This window comes from Echiichthys vipera, assembly GCF_963691815.1.
Source record: "Echiichthys vipera genome assembly, chromosome: 14".
Taxonomy (NCBI): Eukaryota; Metazoa; Chordata; class Actinopteri; order Perciformes; family Trachinidae; genus Echiichthys; species Echiichthys vipera.
Window position 1 is genome coordinate 28,499,141 of NC_139839.1, and position 19,131 is coordinate 28,518,271.

The window sequence follows — 19,131 nt, forward strand, 5'->3', positions numbered from 1 at the left end:
TCCGATGAAAATATTCAAAAACAGTTGGACAAGACGCACAAAAACTCTGAGGTCTATGGAAAGATTTGTAAACAAAGCCATGCATTGCAATGATTCAATCAATGCGTGTGACGTGTTACGGCGTGATGACGTATAGGCAGCAAGAAGCATTCGCAGAGGCCCAGGTAGTGTGAGTACAAACGGGCCTGGGCCGCGGGGGGAGAGGGAGGCAAGTACCCTGATGTGTAATGAATATTCATGCTTTGCTCTGATTAATTGAATATTCTGTGCAACATTTAGATGACAATTTGAGTAAAGTCTCTTGAACAAAATCTGGACGACGATCAGCCAATGTTCGGGTCTTTAAAACTCCTACCGCAGTCAACTGCTTATTTTAACAACGTCAAACAGTTCTATTTTATCAGTTTAAAGAAACAAAATGTTGACAATTAGTAGGAGGCAGAGGTGTCAAGTAATGAAGTACAAATATTTTGTTTCCTTACTTAAGTATGCCTCCATGTTAGTGACTCTACTGACAGCCGTTGGTTATGCTGCGTTTACATGTAATTGGAAATCGGAATCTCAACTTCTGAATAAGTCTTGTGGTAAGGACAGAAGTGTAATAGGAACATGTGTGTGGATTTCAGAGGGGAACATATAGGGAACGGACTGGAAGTAGAGAGTTGAATGAGTTTCAATAAAGTTTACAAAAGAGAAAAAAACAAAAACAGTTTTCAAACCACATAGGCTGTGTTGAAATCGTTCCCTATCATATAAGTAGTGCACTATATAGTGTGCTCGCCATTTTGTAGTGGTGTTTGAATTCTCCGTGGTTAATTTCATTCATTATATAGTCCACTTTAAAATACCCACAATCCACAGCTAATTTGAGTGTACATACGACGTACACTTCATTGTACTATCGCATACCACGATGCAATGCGGTCGTGTTTTACCGGAGGAGAAGAAGAAGCAGAAGAGGTGCTAACGGTAGCCAGAGAGCTAACGGCAGTTACGAAAAAGGCCTTGATTTTTTCCCCCTCAAATTCACAAACCTTCAGGATTTCAAGGACCAGTGGGAACCATAAGAAAAATAATACATCTTCTTCTCGAGGCAGAATACAATAGATGTCTTCACTTGATTCCATCAGTGCATGATATACATGTGTCGTCGTCGTCGTCGTCGTCGTCGTCGTCGTCGTCGTCGTCGTCGTCGTCGTCGGGCTCCCGTTTCTCGTTCATTCCGGTATTTGCGCTCCGTGTTGATTGTGGTTATTAATTGTTTCTTTGTTTCCCTCTGTAGTTTCCCGCGTTCCTTTTTTTCCTGTCCTGATCCCTGACAGCCGTTGTTAGCCTGTTCCTGTTACCCTCAACCGTCTCGTATTCAGTGTCCTTGTTTCCCCTGTAGTTATTCCTGTTTTGTTGTTATATTAAATATTTGTTTGTACTTTTACCCCGTGTCCGTGTCTGCATTAGGGTCCAGTCTCTTTGTGTTATTTCCCTGCACCGTTCATGACATCCTTCTTCTACTTATGCTGCACTGTGTGCCACAATGATTTCAATAAGTTAAAGGCAAATATTTGAATTAAGGTCTGAATCTGTGTTCAGATTAGAAAAACAAACAAAAAAATAAAATAACAATGGCCTTTCCAAAATCCAACCTGCACTGCAGATTTTCATATTTACTGTGCTTCAGTAAATATGAAACAGTGTTTCAAGGTCATAAACAAGAAATAAATCCATACACAAACACAGCCTATCCCACTCATATAAAAAGTAATCTGTATATTACCAGAGCAGAAATCCTATATAAAGGTATGAAATGGCCCTCTGATAGACGAATAAAGTCAGAGTGATGGAACTGTTGCCTTATTTTCACAACATTCAGTCCTTCTAATATTCAGTCTGTTTCAAGGACACTAGTCACTTGTCAATTTGCCCCGGACCAACAAATAAATATATTCATTTTCCTCTGATACAATTTTCAGTTGGTAGGAAACACATTGAGAATACAATAAACTGCCCTTTCATCAAAACCAACAGAACTTAAAATGCTTCATTCCAACTACACATAGCATGTCAAGAGTAGAACCGTAGTCAGTGTTGTGCCTGAAGGCGTTCATTAAACGATAGGTCATGAACTCGTTGTGAACGTGAACTGAACTTTACTGTGAACGTGTTCATTCTGATGTCTGTGAACAACAAGCTCTCTCTGTTTAACTTCATTCAGTAGGGCGCCAGATTTTTATAGAGCAGTCTAGGTGAAACCCAGGCTAAAACACACTTTAAACATGCCTTAACATGGAGTGGAAAAAACATCCAATCTGGCAACATCACCCGCCAGTGTCGCACATAGACTGTATAAATGAATGGACGGAGCTACGGTGACGTCACTCATAGATTTGCGAACCTCCGAAAATAAAGAGCCCCGGACGCTACCATCTTTTTTTTCTATGTCCTCGGGTCGCTGCAATCTTTAAGGTTTGCAACCGGAAAGGGAGGAGCTTGGGGGAACGAGGGTGCATCGATTGGATCCTGGGTTGGACCTCACGAGGGGTCCATGTGCCCGCCCACTTCTATCGAAAACCTGATGTGTCTGAGCCGCTGCTGCTAACAACCTTAGCTTGGATAATTGGAGGTAAGCTGTACAGCTAACTCAACCTTCATTACTGTAGTAGTACTACGTTTGGTAAACATGAAAAATAACCGTTAACCTTGTATTGTTATTGTAGCTGTAGTCACACTGTGTAAGCTGTCACTGTTGTTACTTAACGGTAGATAACATGAATAATGGCATTTGTTACATTATTATAATATTACCTTCTGTTTGATAGCGACGTGCTGTTTGTTCATGACTCAGGATATCAGCAGATGGAAATTAGCTAATTTAATTAGTTTACACCACAGAATACTGTCTGAGTACAGCTCAGTATTATGTGTGTTAAGAATTAACGTTTGTACACTTTTTTTTTTGGTTTGTACACTTTGTCATGTGAGACTGGTGTCGCACCATGCGTCATCAATACAAAAAGCAGCATGAAGGCGAGAGCAACGTGTAGGGGACAAAGCACAGGCGTCTTATTCTCAGTATTAGTTTTATGATAAGGTCGGTGAGGATAGTAACAATCTCATATTTCTGTGCAAACTTTGCCTGCCGCACTTCAGTCACATCAACAGCAAACCTGAAACGGCCCATTGAACTGAAGCACCCTGCATTTCAAGGTACGTGCAAGCAAATAAAAATCAAAAGACAATCAAGACAGATCATCGAGCCAAATCCCATTAGCTGTGTACAGTAGCGGCTCCGCTGTCATCTCCCAGACACAGCTGGACGACCTGGTGTTGCATATTACTGACGGAGAGCTGCAGCCTTTGAGGAAAGTAGAAAGCACAACTTTCATATGCTTAATTTCAAATTTCCTACCTCAGCCTGGTTCCTGGTTTTACTATTCATGTAACTTGTTTGTTGAACCAGGATCCAGTATTCCTTTTTAGTATGTCCTGAAAAGAAAATTATTAAAATTTAAAAAACATTTGCACCGTAAGGATCACTGTCCTGTTTTTCTTTTTATAATTCCTCATTAAAAAATACTATTCAAGCAGCAAATTTTTCCTCATGGTTTTGAGAATTTACTGTGTAAGAATACACTGTAAGTGTGAAATCTGCAGCTGCTGGTTTGTGGACTGAATGGACAGCAGCAAAGTGTTAAAGTGTTTAAGGAAGCAGAGTGGCAGTCTTACACACCTCTCTGCGCTCCCTGTGGAGCATTTTCCAGCTCAGTTTAGTATACAAACACTGTCTGCCCCACGATCATTTAAATTAAACAGATCAAAAATGAACAGAAGAGGAGCTATAAAGAAAAACTTGATACAAATCAACGCAAAATCTGCGACAATGCAACAATATCAGAAAATAAAATGTGGACTTTTAAACATCAGATCTCTGTCATCTAAAGCTGTATTAGTAAACGATCTGATATCAGATAACCATATTGATTTACTCTGTCTGACCGAAACCTGGCTGCGTCCCGAAGAATATGTTAGCCTAAATGAATCCACTCCTCCCAGTCATATTAATACTCATATTCCTCGAGGCAGTGGTCAAGGAGGAGGCGTTGCAGCTATTTATGATTCAGGCCTATTAATAAACCCTAAACCTAAACTAAATTATAATTCATTTGAAAGTCTTGGTCTTAGTCTTTCACATTCAACCTGGATGCGTTTATCTCTCTATTAGATTCGATCGGTTTTAGTCAGAGTGTACATAAACCTACTCACTGTTTTAATCACACCCTCGACCTTGTTTTGGTTTATGGTGTGGAAATTAATGACTTAATAGTCTTTCCACAGAATCCTATTTTATCAGACCATTTTTTAATAACTTTTGAATTCATATTACAAGACTATTCACCTCTGGGCAAAAGTGTCTACACTAGATGTTTATCTGATAGTGCTATAACTAAATTTAAGGAAGCGATTCCATCTGCATTTACTTTAATGCCTTATCCTAATATTCAAGACTCCTGCACTCACGTTAGTTTCTCTGAAATTGATCACCTTGTTGAAAGTGTTGCAGGCTCTCTAAGAACAACACTCGACTCTGTTGCTCCTTTAAAAAAGAAGATAATAAAACAGAGGAAGTTAGCTCCGTATTCTGTTGTATTAACTGTCTTAACATATACGTTATATTCACATTACTATAAGTATTATTATAGTTACTGTTAGGCTTTGCTTGCATCTCTGGAAGTGTGTCTGTCTGTCTCTCTCTGTCCATCTCTGTGTCTTTTCTCTCTTTCTCTATCCTTTTCTTCCTCCCCAACCGGTCAAGACAGATGGCCGTCCTCCACAGAGCTGGGTCTGTCTGACGTTCCTGCCTGTTATAGGGAAGGTTTTCGTTGCCACCGTACTCTACAGAGGAATTGTTGGGTCTATGTAAATCATAAATAAGTCATTGAGTGTGGTCTTTACCTACTCTGTAAAGTGTCCTGAGATAACTTTTGTTATGATTCGACACTATAAATAAAATTGAATTGAATTGAATTGAATTAAAGCAACAATGTGGAAATGCTTTCCCCTCGGTTCTAATGTAAACCCTGGTTGAATAAGGATTCCAAATTGGATATGAAGATTAAATCCGATGCATAGTTTTAGTGTTGAAACTGTTAATAATTGCTGTTTGTGGTTCTATATAGACTGTGGCAATCATTTTGAAAAATAATAGCTTGCAGCAACATATTGAAAATAGAACTTTGAATTAGTTTATTTTTGGAACTGAATTGAATAATGAACAATGAAGTGAACTATTTCATCTAGAAAATGAAATTTCCCAACACTGACCATAGTACCCCCTTAGATGTAACATTATTTTACTGCACATGAACTAGACTACAGTATAGTGCTGCAATGTTTATTTTTTCAATTAATTAATCGATTAATCTAATGCCTTATTTAAAGAATATTCTTTCATTTTTTACCCGATAAAACATAATATTTCAATACTTCTCTCTTAAAAACAAACAAATGTATGTATCACAGTTCAGCCATCTGCTGAACTGTCCTGCCTGACTTCTTGGTACTGACCTTGCATGTCACAGATTCCTCTGCTTTGTCTGCCTCCTGGTAATTGCCTGAGCCTTCTGTCCCTGACCAAGATTTCAGTCTCTGCTCTCCTGGTTCCTGTTTGCCTGTTTCTGACTGCTCATCTGGTTATATGGTTTCTGCTGCTTGCTCCTCACCGGATTGTCTGTCTGTGCTGTCGTCTCCCTGGTACCAAACTTCTGCCTGCCTTGACCAAGCCCCCTGCCACTGGGTTGTTCAGTAAACTGTTGAACTATCTCCATTTGTTCTGTGTCTGTTGTGCTGCAATTGGGTCCAAACATCACCTGTTACAATGTCACTGCAACCCTCTCCCTGAACTGGACAATCGTCATTTTAGTACTTGGCTTAACATAAAATGGTTATGATATTTGTTTATTTCATCACTGGAGTAATATGCAGTTAAGCAAAGTACACACCTAAAGGTTCGTGACTGCATTTTTAACAGTTATCGGGCCAAGGGTTTAAAGTGGATCACACCCATTACTACACTCCTGTAATGTTTCATGACTAACAACTATTTTTCTATCGATGAAATATTTCCTTAGTCGATTAATCTAAATGATTTCATGTATAAACTGCATGTCATTGTATAATGCAGCAAAAAACAAATTTTTACATATTTGTGCAGATACAGGAATGTATTGAAACATTTTATATACATATAGACATAAAAAAGTTTAGAAATGATGTGTCGATATTGCAATGACAAAATCTAGCTCTGTATTTTAAAGTTTGTCCAGCGAAAACTGGAAAGTAAATGGCGCTCCACCACTCTCGAAGAATCTTGCTTAGTTTAGCAAGAAAGTCTTAAGGTTCGCTTTCCATCAGTGGTGTTTGAAAACGAGATTTTTAAAAAAGGGTTTTGATTGATCACATTTGTGATCGCATGATAAAGTATTTAGCCTATTGCAAATAGCTGCTGTTAAACTAGCATTAGCCTTTTGCATGTAATAAGCCTGCCAAATCAAATAACCTGACGAAATACACACAACCGTGTGATTAATCATGAGTTACCTATGGACATTCATGTGATAACACAATTTAATATTTAAATTGATTGATAGCCCTTGTTTCTACATAGCCGTTCTTCATTTTAAAGGTCTGCACTTCAGGGTTAACTTAACATTAAATTAAAACTGACTGAGATCCATCTCATTTATATGTGCTGCCAATCTGGTCTGTGAGGTTCTTTTAAAATACACTGAACAAAGACTTCTGCACAGAGACTTTGACTTCAGCTAATGAAAAACTGGAGCAAACACAAAAGGGCCTGTTTTGTTCAGTGTAATAATGAGCTATCACTGATCCAAGTATACTGAAGCATGAAGCACTTTAAATTGTGGCCCTGTTGGAAAGGTACTATTAAATTAAATTGGACTTTTCTCAACTACACTGCCCTAAGAAATTGGATGTGATTTTCAAATAGTCTTTGGTTTCACCAACTATCCACAAAGAGGTTTGTTGCTATTGGCTTTGGAGCACTGTCAGGTTGCACTCACACTGTCCATCCGTACCGTGCCCAAACAGGTTTTACGGGTAAAGCCTAGTTCATTTGACCAGTGTGAGTGCAGCCTAGCTGCGGCCAGTTTGCCAAAAAAAAAAAGACGGACCATGCATGGACATTTAAAACAATGGCGCGAAAGGTTCACGTTAGTGTGATGCGGAGGTGGAGTGTTTACTGCAGATTTGGTCGGATGAAAATATTCAAAAACTGTTGGACAAGATGCACAAAAACTCTATGGAAAGATTTGAAAACAAAGCGATGCATTGCGATGACATCAATCAATGCATGTGACGGCGTGATGACGTATGGACAGGCAAGAAGCATTCACGCGTGGCCCTGGCAGTGTGAGTACAAACGGGCCTGGCCCGCGGGGGGAGAGGGAGGGGGGGACAAGTACCCTAAAGCACAGGGCACGGTACAGACGGACAAGGTTAACAGTGCCTCCCAATGTGTGGATAGGAAAACAGGAAGAATAATAACAGGGAGTGAATTAGAGAAAAAACAGTCTTTTCCCCAGGTGATGGAAGTTAGACTAAAGATGTGCACTGCTGATCTGACCTCTGCTGCCCCTCACCAAGGGCAACCAGTGACTTCTTCTACAGCCTTCATTAAACTGGTATTTATCACTCACAAACATCAGCCTGCTTGATTGACGAAGAAGTAATTGCTCAAAAAAAATGTTTTGTAAAAGGATGTTTTTACAAGCGAACATTACCATGGAAAGAGGATGGCAATCGAACATCGCAGCAGGAAGAATCAATAAAATCTTACCTGAGTCACACTCTCCAAACAGTGGGGCTTGATTCAGCCAGCGAGGGAGAGTGTTACACTTCCTCTGGTCATAGACTAACCATATTTCTTGCCTCCCTGCTGCCATTACAATTACTACTATTACTATAATTACTATTATTACACTAGCTGCGTTAAAGCAATTTTTAATTCAAAAGTCCCAAGGCGGAGAATACACAAAAAGGCTGAGCACAGAATTCATGGTCCTGGGCCTGGGCCACAACTCCCTTATGCACTTGTCTCTCTCGCTCTGCCTTTCTCACACTCACATTACAGATCCAGTACCCCTTTACATCACAAGGAAAACAACCCACCAGGAAACCTTACAACCTTAAAATAAAAGAAAAAAACTTCCAACTATAAAACAAATGATTTGTACTACAGAACAAAAACAAAAGGTGCCACAGGTTATAGCAGCAATGGAAGGACTAGAGGGCACCTTCACCTTTGTTGTTGTTTATATCTATTAAAAAAAAATGATACACCCACGGGGCGTTTTGAGAGTTACAGAGTGAAAGTATTTCTTTTCCATAAAAAAATATATTTAGTCTGAATTAATATTTAAAAAAATGTTTGATGGGTTTGACAATGACTTCCTGTCCCGTTCTGTTTCCATGGTAGCAGCCAATAGCGTTGGGCATTGCTGGTTGCCAGGGCTGTCTGTTGTTGGGTGCAGCTACTGTAGGCTGGCACTGGGTGAAATGGAGTTTGCCAATCCTGCAGCTGCTTCGGAGCCTCAGTGAAGGGGGTGTTATTTGTCCCAGCAGCTGAGTGACCAGAGACTGGCAAAAACTAGAGTCAGTATAGGCAAAGCATTCACTCCATGGACTGAGAGAAAGGAGAGAAACGCCTTTAAAACGCACGCCCAAATGGCTACGGTTCTCCTTGATCGCTAACATCACTTTTCATCTTTACTTAGCTAATGCTAACTGTCAGTCAAACTCCTCTGCAATCCTTGTTTATATGGTGTGATTTGCTGGAGGGGATGGGTTCCAACAGGCTCAATAAGGCTCTGGTCTCCTGTCTCTTTGCTTGATGCACTCGGCAACGAACCTGGCAACCAAACTGCTGGAATGATTTTTTGTTGCGATTATGATCTTGAGACACTAGATGGTGGTGTTCTACTCATTCTCCATATTCAACTTTTAATGCAGTCATTTGAACATTGATGGTGGACTTTTTTTTATAAAGAGAAGATGCTCTGCCTTGTCACTTGACAGACAGCTCAGGGCGCTCCCCTTATATAATGGTAGGGGAAACACTGGGACACAGTGCACTGCGAACGATTTTGTTCGAGAGATAACCTGCACATCATCTACAAATCAATGGTGAAGACACCACATAAGCAGTGGAAAGGGCTGTGTTTTCTGGAGTGATGTTTGAGAGGAGAATGTCACTCTCCATTTCATGTTAATGAGAACCATGTTGATGTTTAATGAGAAGATAGGTGAGGTGCCTGACTGAACAGCGCTGAGCATGGCTGCGCAATTAATAGGGACAGGTGTATGGAAGTAAATCTGTGTCATCGGATTTTGAAATTAAAAAGCCATTACATTTCTAGCACTGAATACTTATGCATTGAAAGTATGCATCTGAATTTAGCTCAACTAACAGCTTATTTTTACCTTTATTTTTCAGTGTCCATAAATTCAGAATAAAAAATCCAATGTTAAAAAACTCAATACACCAAATTCAAATGTAAAATTTAATGTATAAAATTCAACTAATATATTTTCAACTGATTCAGACTGATGGCAGACTGAAACTCTGCCTCCAGCAGCGCGGCGTCTGTGCCATGCCCCGGGTACCCTTTATTGGCAGGTGTTTGACGCCCCACGGCAAAGGTCGGCTCTGACTGGAGCAGTGAGCCGCTGTTGAAGGGTTCGGTGGTCTACCGTGGTGATACCTTTGTCTCCCGCTGGAGCTGTGACTGTAGTTTAAAGTGGCGGTGTGTTTTCCTCCACTGTGACAGCAGTCAAAGCTCCAGTGAGAGACGCACCCCCCGAAATGTTGAGAACTGTATCAGATTGCATCAAATGCATGTATCTGGATACGTATCGAATCATCATTTTAAGTAAAATTCTGGCGTAAAATCATCCCACATTCTTTTTTGGCAAATACACTCATCGAGAAGCCATCGAGACCATTTTTTTCGTGTAACAACTACTAACAGCCGAATGCAGCTAACACCGACTAGCTCGGGGCAGTACAGTGAAGGCCTTAAAACGTCTTTTTTAACCACTAATACTGCTCAAAATAACAGCAAACCTCTGCAGTAGCATGAGAAGAGTCCCTACACAGAAAACTAAGCACCAATGGGCTCCTTCCTTTTGGATTGACTTTAGTAATCCACTTGAATGGACTTTACTATGAGAGGAGCTGGTACAGGGGCCAGTAGGTAAGTCTTTAAAACACTCTTTTAATAAACTCTGGGTTTACTAACTACGTTGTTGGTGCTTTGTTTTCTGTGTAAGAACTCTTCTCATGCTGCTGCAGAGGTTTGCTGTTATTTTGAGCAGTATTAGTGGTTAAAAAAGACATTTGAATGCCTTCATCATGCTGCCCCGAGCTAATCAGTGTTAGCCATGTGTGGCTGTTAGCGACTGTTAGAAACTCTTCAGGTTTTCTCCATTAATTGTTACATGACAAAATTTGTTTCGATGTTATTTGATGAGTGTGTTTGCCGAAAAAGCCTAACCCTGGGATGATTTTGGGATGACCACGGAATTTCACTTTAAGGGAGAGATGCACACCTCTAGTACAGGTCCTTTAAATATATATTTAGATATAGAGACTTTGAGGAATGCCCAAATGTATCATCTCATGTCAATCTTAAAAGTTTCTCTGTCTTAACTTTTTTTTATTTGTCTCATTTCTTTGATTCATTTTTTACATTTTTTTTTCTCAGTCAACCTGGTTGGTAAGCCTATAATGTATCTGTTTTTATTTAAATCTGACTAATAATACTAATATTTCAGCTACTAATCCCAGCCACTTGTTCACTGTCTTACTTGGAGATCGTCATTCAAGATTCATTATGCAAGCACGATGAAAATATTACTCCAGTCTTGAATGGTCCATTGTATTAAAGACTTAACACATTTAGAAATAATTAAATAAGACACAAATGTGATGAGACAAATATTGGTGATAAAAAGTATAGAATCTAAGCAATATGTCTGCAGGAGCACATTTTGTCTGCTCTCTCACACACACACACACACTCACTCACTCACTCACTCACTCACTCTCACTCTCTCTCTATTATATGAATTGTACCGTTGTTCTTTTTACCGTCATTATTACTCGACACTTTGGCATTCTTGTCTTTGTTACACTCATGACAAAGCACATTGAATTGATTCATTGTTAAAGGTATTAAAGGTTAAATCATATAATTATATCCTTAACACATAATCATTAACAGAGACAGATAAACACCAGATCACAGTAACACCACAACAATCACATTGAATTATTTTGCAAGCAAATGGGTCACAGACACTCATGGTGGTATTTGAATAAAGTGTGGGTTGACAAGAAAAGGGCAGCGACCGGCAATATAAAAGAAAGACTGCTTCTTCAGGCGATGGATTGAAGACAACACTGAAACAAAGTCCATGCAGCCCCGAGGGGACATCAATCATCTGGGTACAAGGACTCAGAAATACGAGTCAGAGAAAAATGAAATGTGATAAAACTTGCCATGTAGTTTGCTGTGGTCACACCCGGGTATGCAAGATCAAAACGGGTAACCAGTGCAGGCTGCAGGTAAGAAATAAAAGACAAGATCACTAGCCAGTATTCTTGAGTAAAGGGTGGGGGCTAATGTATCATGATAAAAAAGCATTAGTAATGGTTACCCTGTCACATATTTGGTGGGAGGAGAAGGGAAACATGTTCATAGGGGTTAAGATTGGATGAAGATGAGATGCATCAGGATAAAAAAGCATTAGTAATGGTTACCCTGTCACATATCACATATGTAGTGGGAGAAGAAAGGAAATATGTTCATAGGGGTTAAGATTGGATGAGGGAGTGCATTGCTCTGGCTTCCTTCATTATTTCTCTCAATAAGGAAGAGCCTCTCACCCACTGGGAGATATATCCAGCACACATTGACATCACTACTGCACTAATGAGATACTCAAACTTTTTTCTAAAGGATAAATAAGCATTACAAAACAGTTTATTGACAAGCCGTGAATGGCTTATCAGTAAACATGTACCAACATTGGCTGAATGACTGCCAACTGTCAGCACTCAACAACTTTGAAAATAACACTTAGCAGCAGTTATTTTAGCCACAAGTAAAGGTACCAGTCCAAAACTACATAAACCACCTTAGTGCTGCATTACCTGTCGTCAAACTGGCCTTAAAATTAAATAACGAGTCAGATTGGTACCACTTTACTTGAGATCGAAGAAATTATCCATGTCAATTAAAACACTCTCATGACAGCTAATGTCAACACAAACCACATATAACAGTTCAATAATCTTAACACATAAAGCCAAATAGTATCTTTGAGTTTGACATTTAGGCCTATGACACATTTATGGCAGCTTATCTTGCCTTGCTTAATGCTATAGCTGGTAACTTCCTGTATAATGTTACTGTATCCCGAGGACTGTCACCTGGGAGACCACTGTTCATGTCCCGGATGTGCTAACCAAACCTCGACTATCTTAACCAAGTCATGGCCTCAATTCAATTGTATCATTGTGTTACTCCTTTCAACAGCACTCAGCTGAACAGACCGGCGTTACAAATAATTATATTAAATTCTAATTTTATTCTATTTTAATTTGAAAATTAAGTAATATATCGTAGCATTTTTATGCTTTTACTCTGCTAATTTGCCCATTGTGGTTCCTAACCCTTACTTTAGAAAAGAGTACCGTTTAGCTGTAAAATGAGAAAGTTTGTTTTTTGGCTCAACTTGGTCACAAACTTCCCTCTTATTTTACAGCTAAACTATACTCTTTAATATATTTCTGAAAACAATTCATGTGGCAAAAAAGCAATATAGTAAAACTATATTTGAGTGCGAAGGAGCACACAGAGAAGGCTCTGGGAGATGAAAGGAACAAATGATGGTGGTAGAGATACATGACTTTTTCAAAGATTGTCTAACTCATGGTGCTGTCATGATACAGTGATGGTAGGAGGGGTTAGGAAGAGGGTGTAACAGAGCTAAAGCACTCAGAGCTCCTGATAGCAGATAGGGCACTGCCACTTTCCACAATGTCAAAAGGGCAACAATGAGAATTATAGAATCTGATTTTATATTCAAAGACAAAAACAAGATCATTTAGTAATAGCACTACAAGAGAGGTACTGTGTTAAATAAACCTGTTCTGCATAGGGATGGGCACGGTTATTCGATTACCCGAATACCCGTTTGGTAACGTCACTATTCATCTAACACCTCACTATTCGTGCTACCTAGGCTATAACCATAGCCTGTATAAAAAATGGACGTAGCCTCTCCGCCGGGGCCCGTTCTTCTTAACTTGATCCAATCATATTCGCCATCTTGTCAGACTTTGACTCCACCTCATTTCCTCTTACCAAAACGACCTGAATCTTCCTGGTGCTCCAGATTAGCATCTAGTGTATGTGTCATAGATAGCAGGCTGTACTGCAAGTCATGGTGCAAGTGGGGCTATTTAATTAGCATAGCAAAGCTAACGTTAACACGGTCTGTTCCTAAACCATCTGTTTGTACAGTCGATCGAAGAGCAAATCATCTTGTCACTTATGGAAACACCACCACACGAATGACTGCAGTCCAGGTCGAGATGACGGAGTTAACATGCTAATCCTGACAACTAGCCTCTGGGCAAAATGACGTCTAGAGGCTAACTGTCACTCAAGAGGCCACGTCCCTAATTATTCATAATCTTTAAGCTTTATTCACATTCTTCCAGTAACATACAGCCACGCATCACCTGACGTCATCACATATACCACTTGACATACTCGTACAAACGGTCATATAATTTACTGGTAAGCCTATTATTGACACATTTAACCTCAGTTTTATACCTCTACATTACAGGTGACAGCTACATCCATCACTGCTTACTCTACAATAAGATCCTCTGGCCCCTCTTTTAAAAAGGCCTACATACATCAAGGTACACCTATGTCCAGTCCAGTAGGATTCTAGCAACAAACTGGAGCTATGAAGACTTGTGCTACTGGTTAGCTGACATTAGAATATGTCCTCAAATAATTATAATAAGTCAAAAGATGTTCCGGTGTTTTCCCCCAAACATTATCAAAAAAAAAATCCTGTTTCAGTAAAAGACTTGTGTGGTAACATTTGCTACTTTACGACTAGCCAAACCTAACAATACCCTTCACATTGAAAAATAATTACAAAGGGATACCCAGAGCTTCAAAATTGTGACGCCATGGGGTCCTGACCAAGCAGCTGTATGTGATAAGTCTGAAGTGAGAATGTGTTGGTTCAGTCATATTTGATCATATTGAGTTTCTGCTCTTATGCAGCAGGCCCCTCCAAAAGTCTTCACTCAGTCAAATTCGAGGCCAAGTATCAGATCAATGGATTCTTTCATTTAATACACCATGATTTCATTTGTGATCACATCTCATAACCATTTGGAGCCAATTTTTAAATGACAAGTGGTAGAAGAGGGAATATTTAAGTCAGTTATTTGTTTCTCCAAAATCTAATCTTAAGACCATGAAGAAAATAGTACTGGTAAAGTCAATAACACCTGAGCTTTGCTTTGAACATTAAAATTAGGAACAATTATCTATCTGCATGTATGCCGCATCCAATTTTGTAATGGTATTTATATTCTGACAAATCAAATCACAAGGTTGTATGTGGCATTCCTCAATGTATTCTGGTCCGCCCTTTTGAAAAGCATCACTAAATGACTTACTAAATAAAGTAAAACTGCACAGGCTAAGAATATTGGATCCATACCTTGTATTATTAGTGGTGTAAATCATTTCTCCAACTATAATTCAGTTTTGGGACTCACAAATCCTTGTGCGTGTTCTTTTATGAACCATAACACAGCAAATGTGCAGTTCATTCCCCATTCACTGAAACTACAAATGATTTGCCAAGAATCTTAAACATTGTCTGAAATAAACTGCAGACACAATAGCCCTTTTTTTCATTTACAACATTGCCCTCTGCTGGCTCAAATCTGAGTAGAGCTATAAACCCATAGAAACACAACCACTTCCCAACTAACTCCATCTGCAAACTGAACCAGCATCTGATCTTTAATATCACTCTTATTGACCCAGGTCAATAATGTACTTGAGACCTCTGAACATAGCTGAACTGTTTTTATATTCCTAAGATAAAAAGACAAATGGAGGAGAGAGAGAAACTGAGAGATGTTGGCAATCGTTCATGGTGCTGAACTGGGATGAAGGTCGGAGGGTCATGGTTTTTGTGCAAAGTGCAAAAGTCCATACTTGGAATGATGGAAGAGAGATTGTGCTGCTAACCTTAAGAGGAGAGATGTGGGAATGGGACACGTAGCCATGCACATTCTCAATCTCAGACAGGTTCTTCTCGGACACGTGCACAAGTTCAGGGGCGCAGATTTCGTTGGTGAGCCGCGTGAATCCCTGGTCAAGAGGCGGTGAGTCATCTTCTTGGTAGTGATACTGCTGAGAGCGGAAAGGGAGATGGAAAGGTAGAAAGAGAAAAGGGTGGACATTAAGAGAGAGAGAAAGAAAGAAAGACATGGACAAATAAAAGGGATGTGAGCCACTGAAAAGTAAAAAAAAAGGCCTTGTGGTACTGTTCTCAGAAATGAGAAAAACATGAATGCACACTATACTGGCAAATTCATATTCATTTCATCATTTTTGATATTTCCTTTTCCTGGTGCAATGAGAAGACTTATGAAAAGAATGATGTTAATTAAATTTATATGTTCTTCTTTGTGAAAAACAATGAATCAAACATGACACAGTACACACATCAACATGGCAAAACTAAAACATGCCCAGGCAATGGCAGCTTCACATTACAGTTATGAGGTATTGATGAATATGAAATTTTAATTATATATTAGGCAGAATTATTAAATTCTGTAGGTACTAAATAGGCTATTTTGAGAATACGTTAAACAAGACAGCTATGAATTCTTTATGTTTAAATCACTGATCACTGATCACTGAGTCAAATCATTTTGAAGCAAGTAACAACATCAAAAACTGTGGCCTCAAAATGACCATTCAGTTTGATTAACACTTGGACACTGTCAAAACAATGTTCCTATTACATCCTGACCTTTACAAAGGTATGCTTTTTATTGCAGGTCTTCAGAATGGGCTTGAATGGTTATCCATATTTTGTGTTCATCCACTGCTCACTGGAATTCATTATAGGTTGGTAACAATTAATTTTGTATAATGTAGGCAAACAGTACATGATGTTGATAGTATTTTGTGGGATTATTTAATATGAAGGGAAATGAACTGTATAATACTATGGGCTTTCCTTTCTCAGAGCAAATGTATTTCTTCCATTACATTTTGTAGATCTTCAAGGACTTCCACGGTGTGGGTGTTTTGTGAAATTTGTTGAAGGGATATATTCATAACAAATCAGTCAAGATTAGGAAAATATATATAGTTTTGTAAGGCTTTCTATGATATCTGCATACATTGGAATCCATGCTAATAGCAAATACCTGATAAATATGACACAAAGTGGAGCCCTGGTTAGTATGTGTTGACAGTGTTGACATGAATTATGTAAGATGAACAATATAAATCTAGTGATAACTGAGATGGTCATAAATATCATAAATGGCTCTATATTTTGTTGTGACTTTTGTGAAATATAAGTCAAATTTCACATGAAGGTGCTTCAACATGATGAAATCTTATTTTAACTTCATACATGGTGAAAACAGAGAAATTAATTGTGCCTTATTCTTTCAGCAGAGTAAACACTGTGGTTGGTCGCAAGAATAGTACTGTATGCAGTTTGGATGGGGTGTAAAATACTACCACCCTTCTCCCCTGTCTCACCCAAGGAGTGTTCATCAAAGCAGGGTTCATACAGGGTGGGGGCTGGCCGTTGTGGGGTGACCCCTGTACTGCTGGTGCCCTGTTCTGGAGAGAGCAACAGGACCATGTAACCACCAGGGGTAAACACAACAGGTATGAGTAAGAAATTAAGTGCATGGGCAATCAATGATGTCTCAAGTGTATAACCAGGAAACTACGGTGGCCCTGAAGTGCAAACCACAACAGTAATTCACACAATAACTATTCACACAACACAACAACAATTCATTACAACACAACAGCAATTCACACAACACAATAAATATTCACACAACACAACAAGAACTCATCACAACACAACAGCAATTTACAAAACACAACAGCAATTAGCCCAACACAATAACAATTCACACAACACAACAACAAGCATTGGTGAGACTGAAAGTGTATGTAGATATTGGACATTGATCCTCGTCCTGATTGGTTGCACTGTCCTGTCATCTACAACAACTAACCGTTCTTGACTTAAAACAAAATTAAGGGGAAAGGTAAGCTACTGTGCAAAGGAAAAGTCAGTGACGGAGTCCCAAAGGGTTCTGTCCTTGGACCAATTCTATTCACCTTATATATGCTTCCCTTAGGAAATATTATAAGGAAGCACTCCATGAATTTTCATTTGCTATGCTGATGTTACACAATTATATTTGTCGATCAAACCAGAAAATTTTTCCTAATACTCTGACCTTCCCTCCTCTCTGTCTGTATCATTCATGTCTCATCAATGCATGTTACTAATTCAACTTCTTCCCCGGAGTTGTTTGTGCTTTGTCATCTCGCAGATCTCTGCTGATCGTGGTGGTGCCTGCTGCCATGGTCCTGCATGACGCTTCCTGCTACTTCTATAACTATTAGTCATATATACTGTCACTAGTCTTATAAATTATAAAATTTGTAGCCATAAAAACACCATCAGTGGTATGTCTCGCTGTACCATAGCTGCTATTGCCGCTACTCATCATTGATCATGTTTGCCATAATTATTATCATTTTCATATTCTATCACCTTAGATGTGCTTGTTCCTACTATTCCGCTGTATAAACTGCCATAACATGTGAGTCATATTCACATGACTATAGATATTATTACTCTCACTCACTCTCTTTGGCTCTCAGCGGAGGCGGTCGCATTTTTCCTTCCCTCCTCTCCCTTATCTTTCCCTGCTTTGCTTCTCTTGTCTCGTCTAGTCTTCTGTCTTATGTATTTCTTTTGAGAGACTCTCTCCGCACTGCTCTCCGAACCTAAAGAATCATGGAATTGATCAACTGGTCTCTGCACGCTATTGACACCATCTTCTCGACGAGAAGCCCGGGTTCGGGGGAACCTGACTGTCCTGCCGGAACGTTTGCAGCTGGCTACACGATGGACGCGTGGGAGAGGTGGCGGGTCGTGTGCCTGGCGGCTCTTTCTGTGGAGGACGTCGAAGACATCTACCTATTCGGAACCGTGATAACAACTTCCCTGCTGATTGGAATAGGCACGGGCCTGGTTTATCAGAGAATTCGGGAATCCATGGCAGCTGCCAAGAGCCCCACATGGCTGCCTGGAATGATTGAGGCGGGTGCGAGTCATGGGCACTCAGACTGTGGCTTTGCAACGTGGACAACTTGAGCCGCGATGTGGGTACCATCAAGGAGACGCTCATGGCTTTGCAAAGGAAAGTGGATCGTATTGCTGACCAGAATGGACAAAGAGAGTAGCCGCGACATTGGAATGTGGCTGCTCGTCCCAAACCCAAACAACCCCAATCTTATCCTTTTCGGCCTCCCCAACCAGCAGTGGCCTTGGCCAAGGCTGCTGCTGGAACAACATCTCCCCTGGAGAACACTGCAGTGAGACGCTCTTCATTCCTTCCCCCACCTCCCACAGACACCTGCTGATTGTTGACTCTGCCTGGGTCATGATCAAGGCCGTCTCCGTTGGATCAGACTGAGGCACCGAGGCTGTGACGCCGGGCGGGGTGACGACCCAGGCTCACACATACAGTGACATTATACATTTATACAGATATGCATCCACCCTCCTCCCCCTCTCCCACGTCTCTGCAGCTTTGTACCCCCCCAGTGAGACAGACGGGTCCGTGACCAGCGCCGAATATGGCTGCAGGTCCGGGTGGGTGCTGTCTCCTGGGTTACACCCCCCACCCTCACCCCCTCCCTGTTGCTAGTCTTGAGTTTTTCT

The 19,131-nt window shown here is 40.1% G+C and overlaps 1 protein-coding gene across 3 annotated transcripts in view; it reads right to left on the minus strand.

The window, feature by feature from the left end:
* The window catches only part of dlg2 (discs, large homolog 2), a gene marked incomplete at its 5' end in the record, with an annotated part of 390,565 nt that overhangs the window by 184,002 nt on the left and 187,432 nt on the right, over positions 1-19,131 (minus strand). The window contains 3 exons of one of the 3 annotated variants that reach the window (XM_083926482.1): positions 11,576-11,635; positions 15,375-15,539; positions 16,914-16,997. In XM_083926482.1, coding sequence (XP_083782608.1) covers positions 11,576-11,635; positions 15,375-15,539; positions 16,914-16,997 — 309 coding nt within the window. The remainder of the gene's footprint in view (positions 1-11,575; positions 11,636-15,374; positions 15,540-16,913; positions 16,998-19,131) is intronic. The other 2 variants (XM_083926483.1, XM_083926484.1) reach the window with 2 other exon arrangements.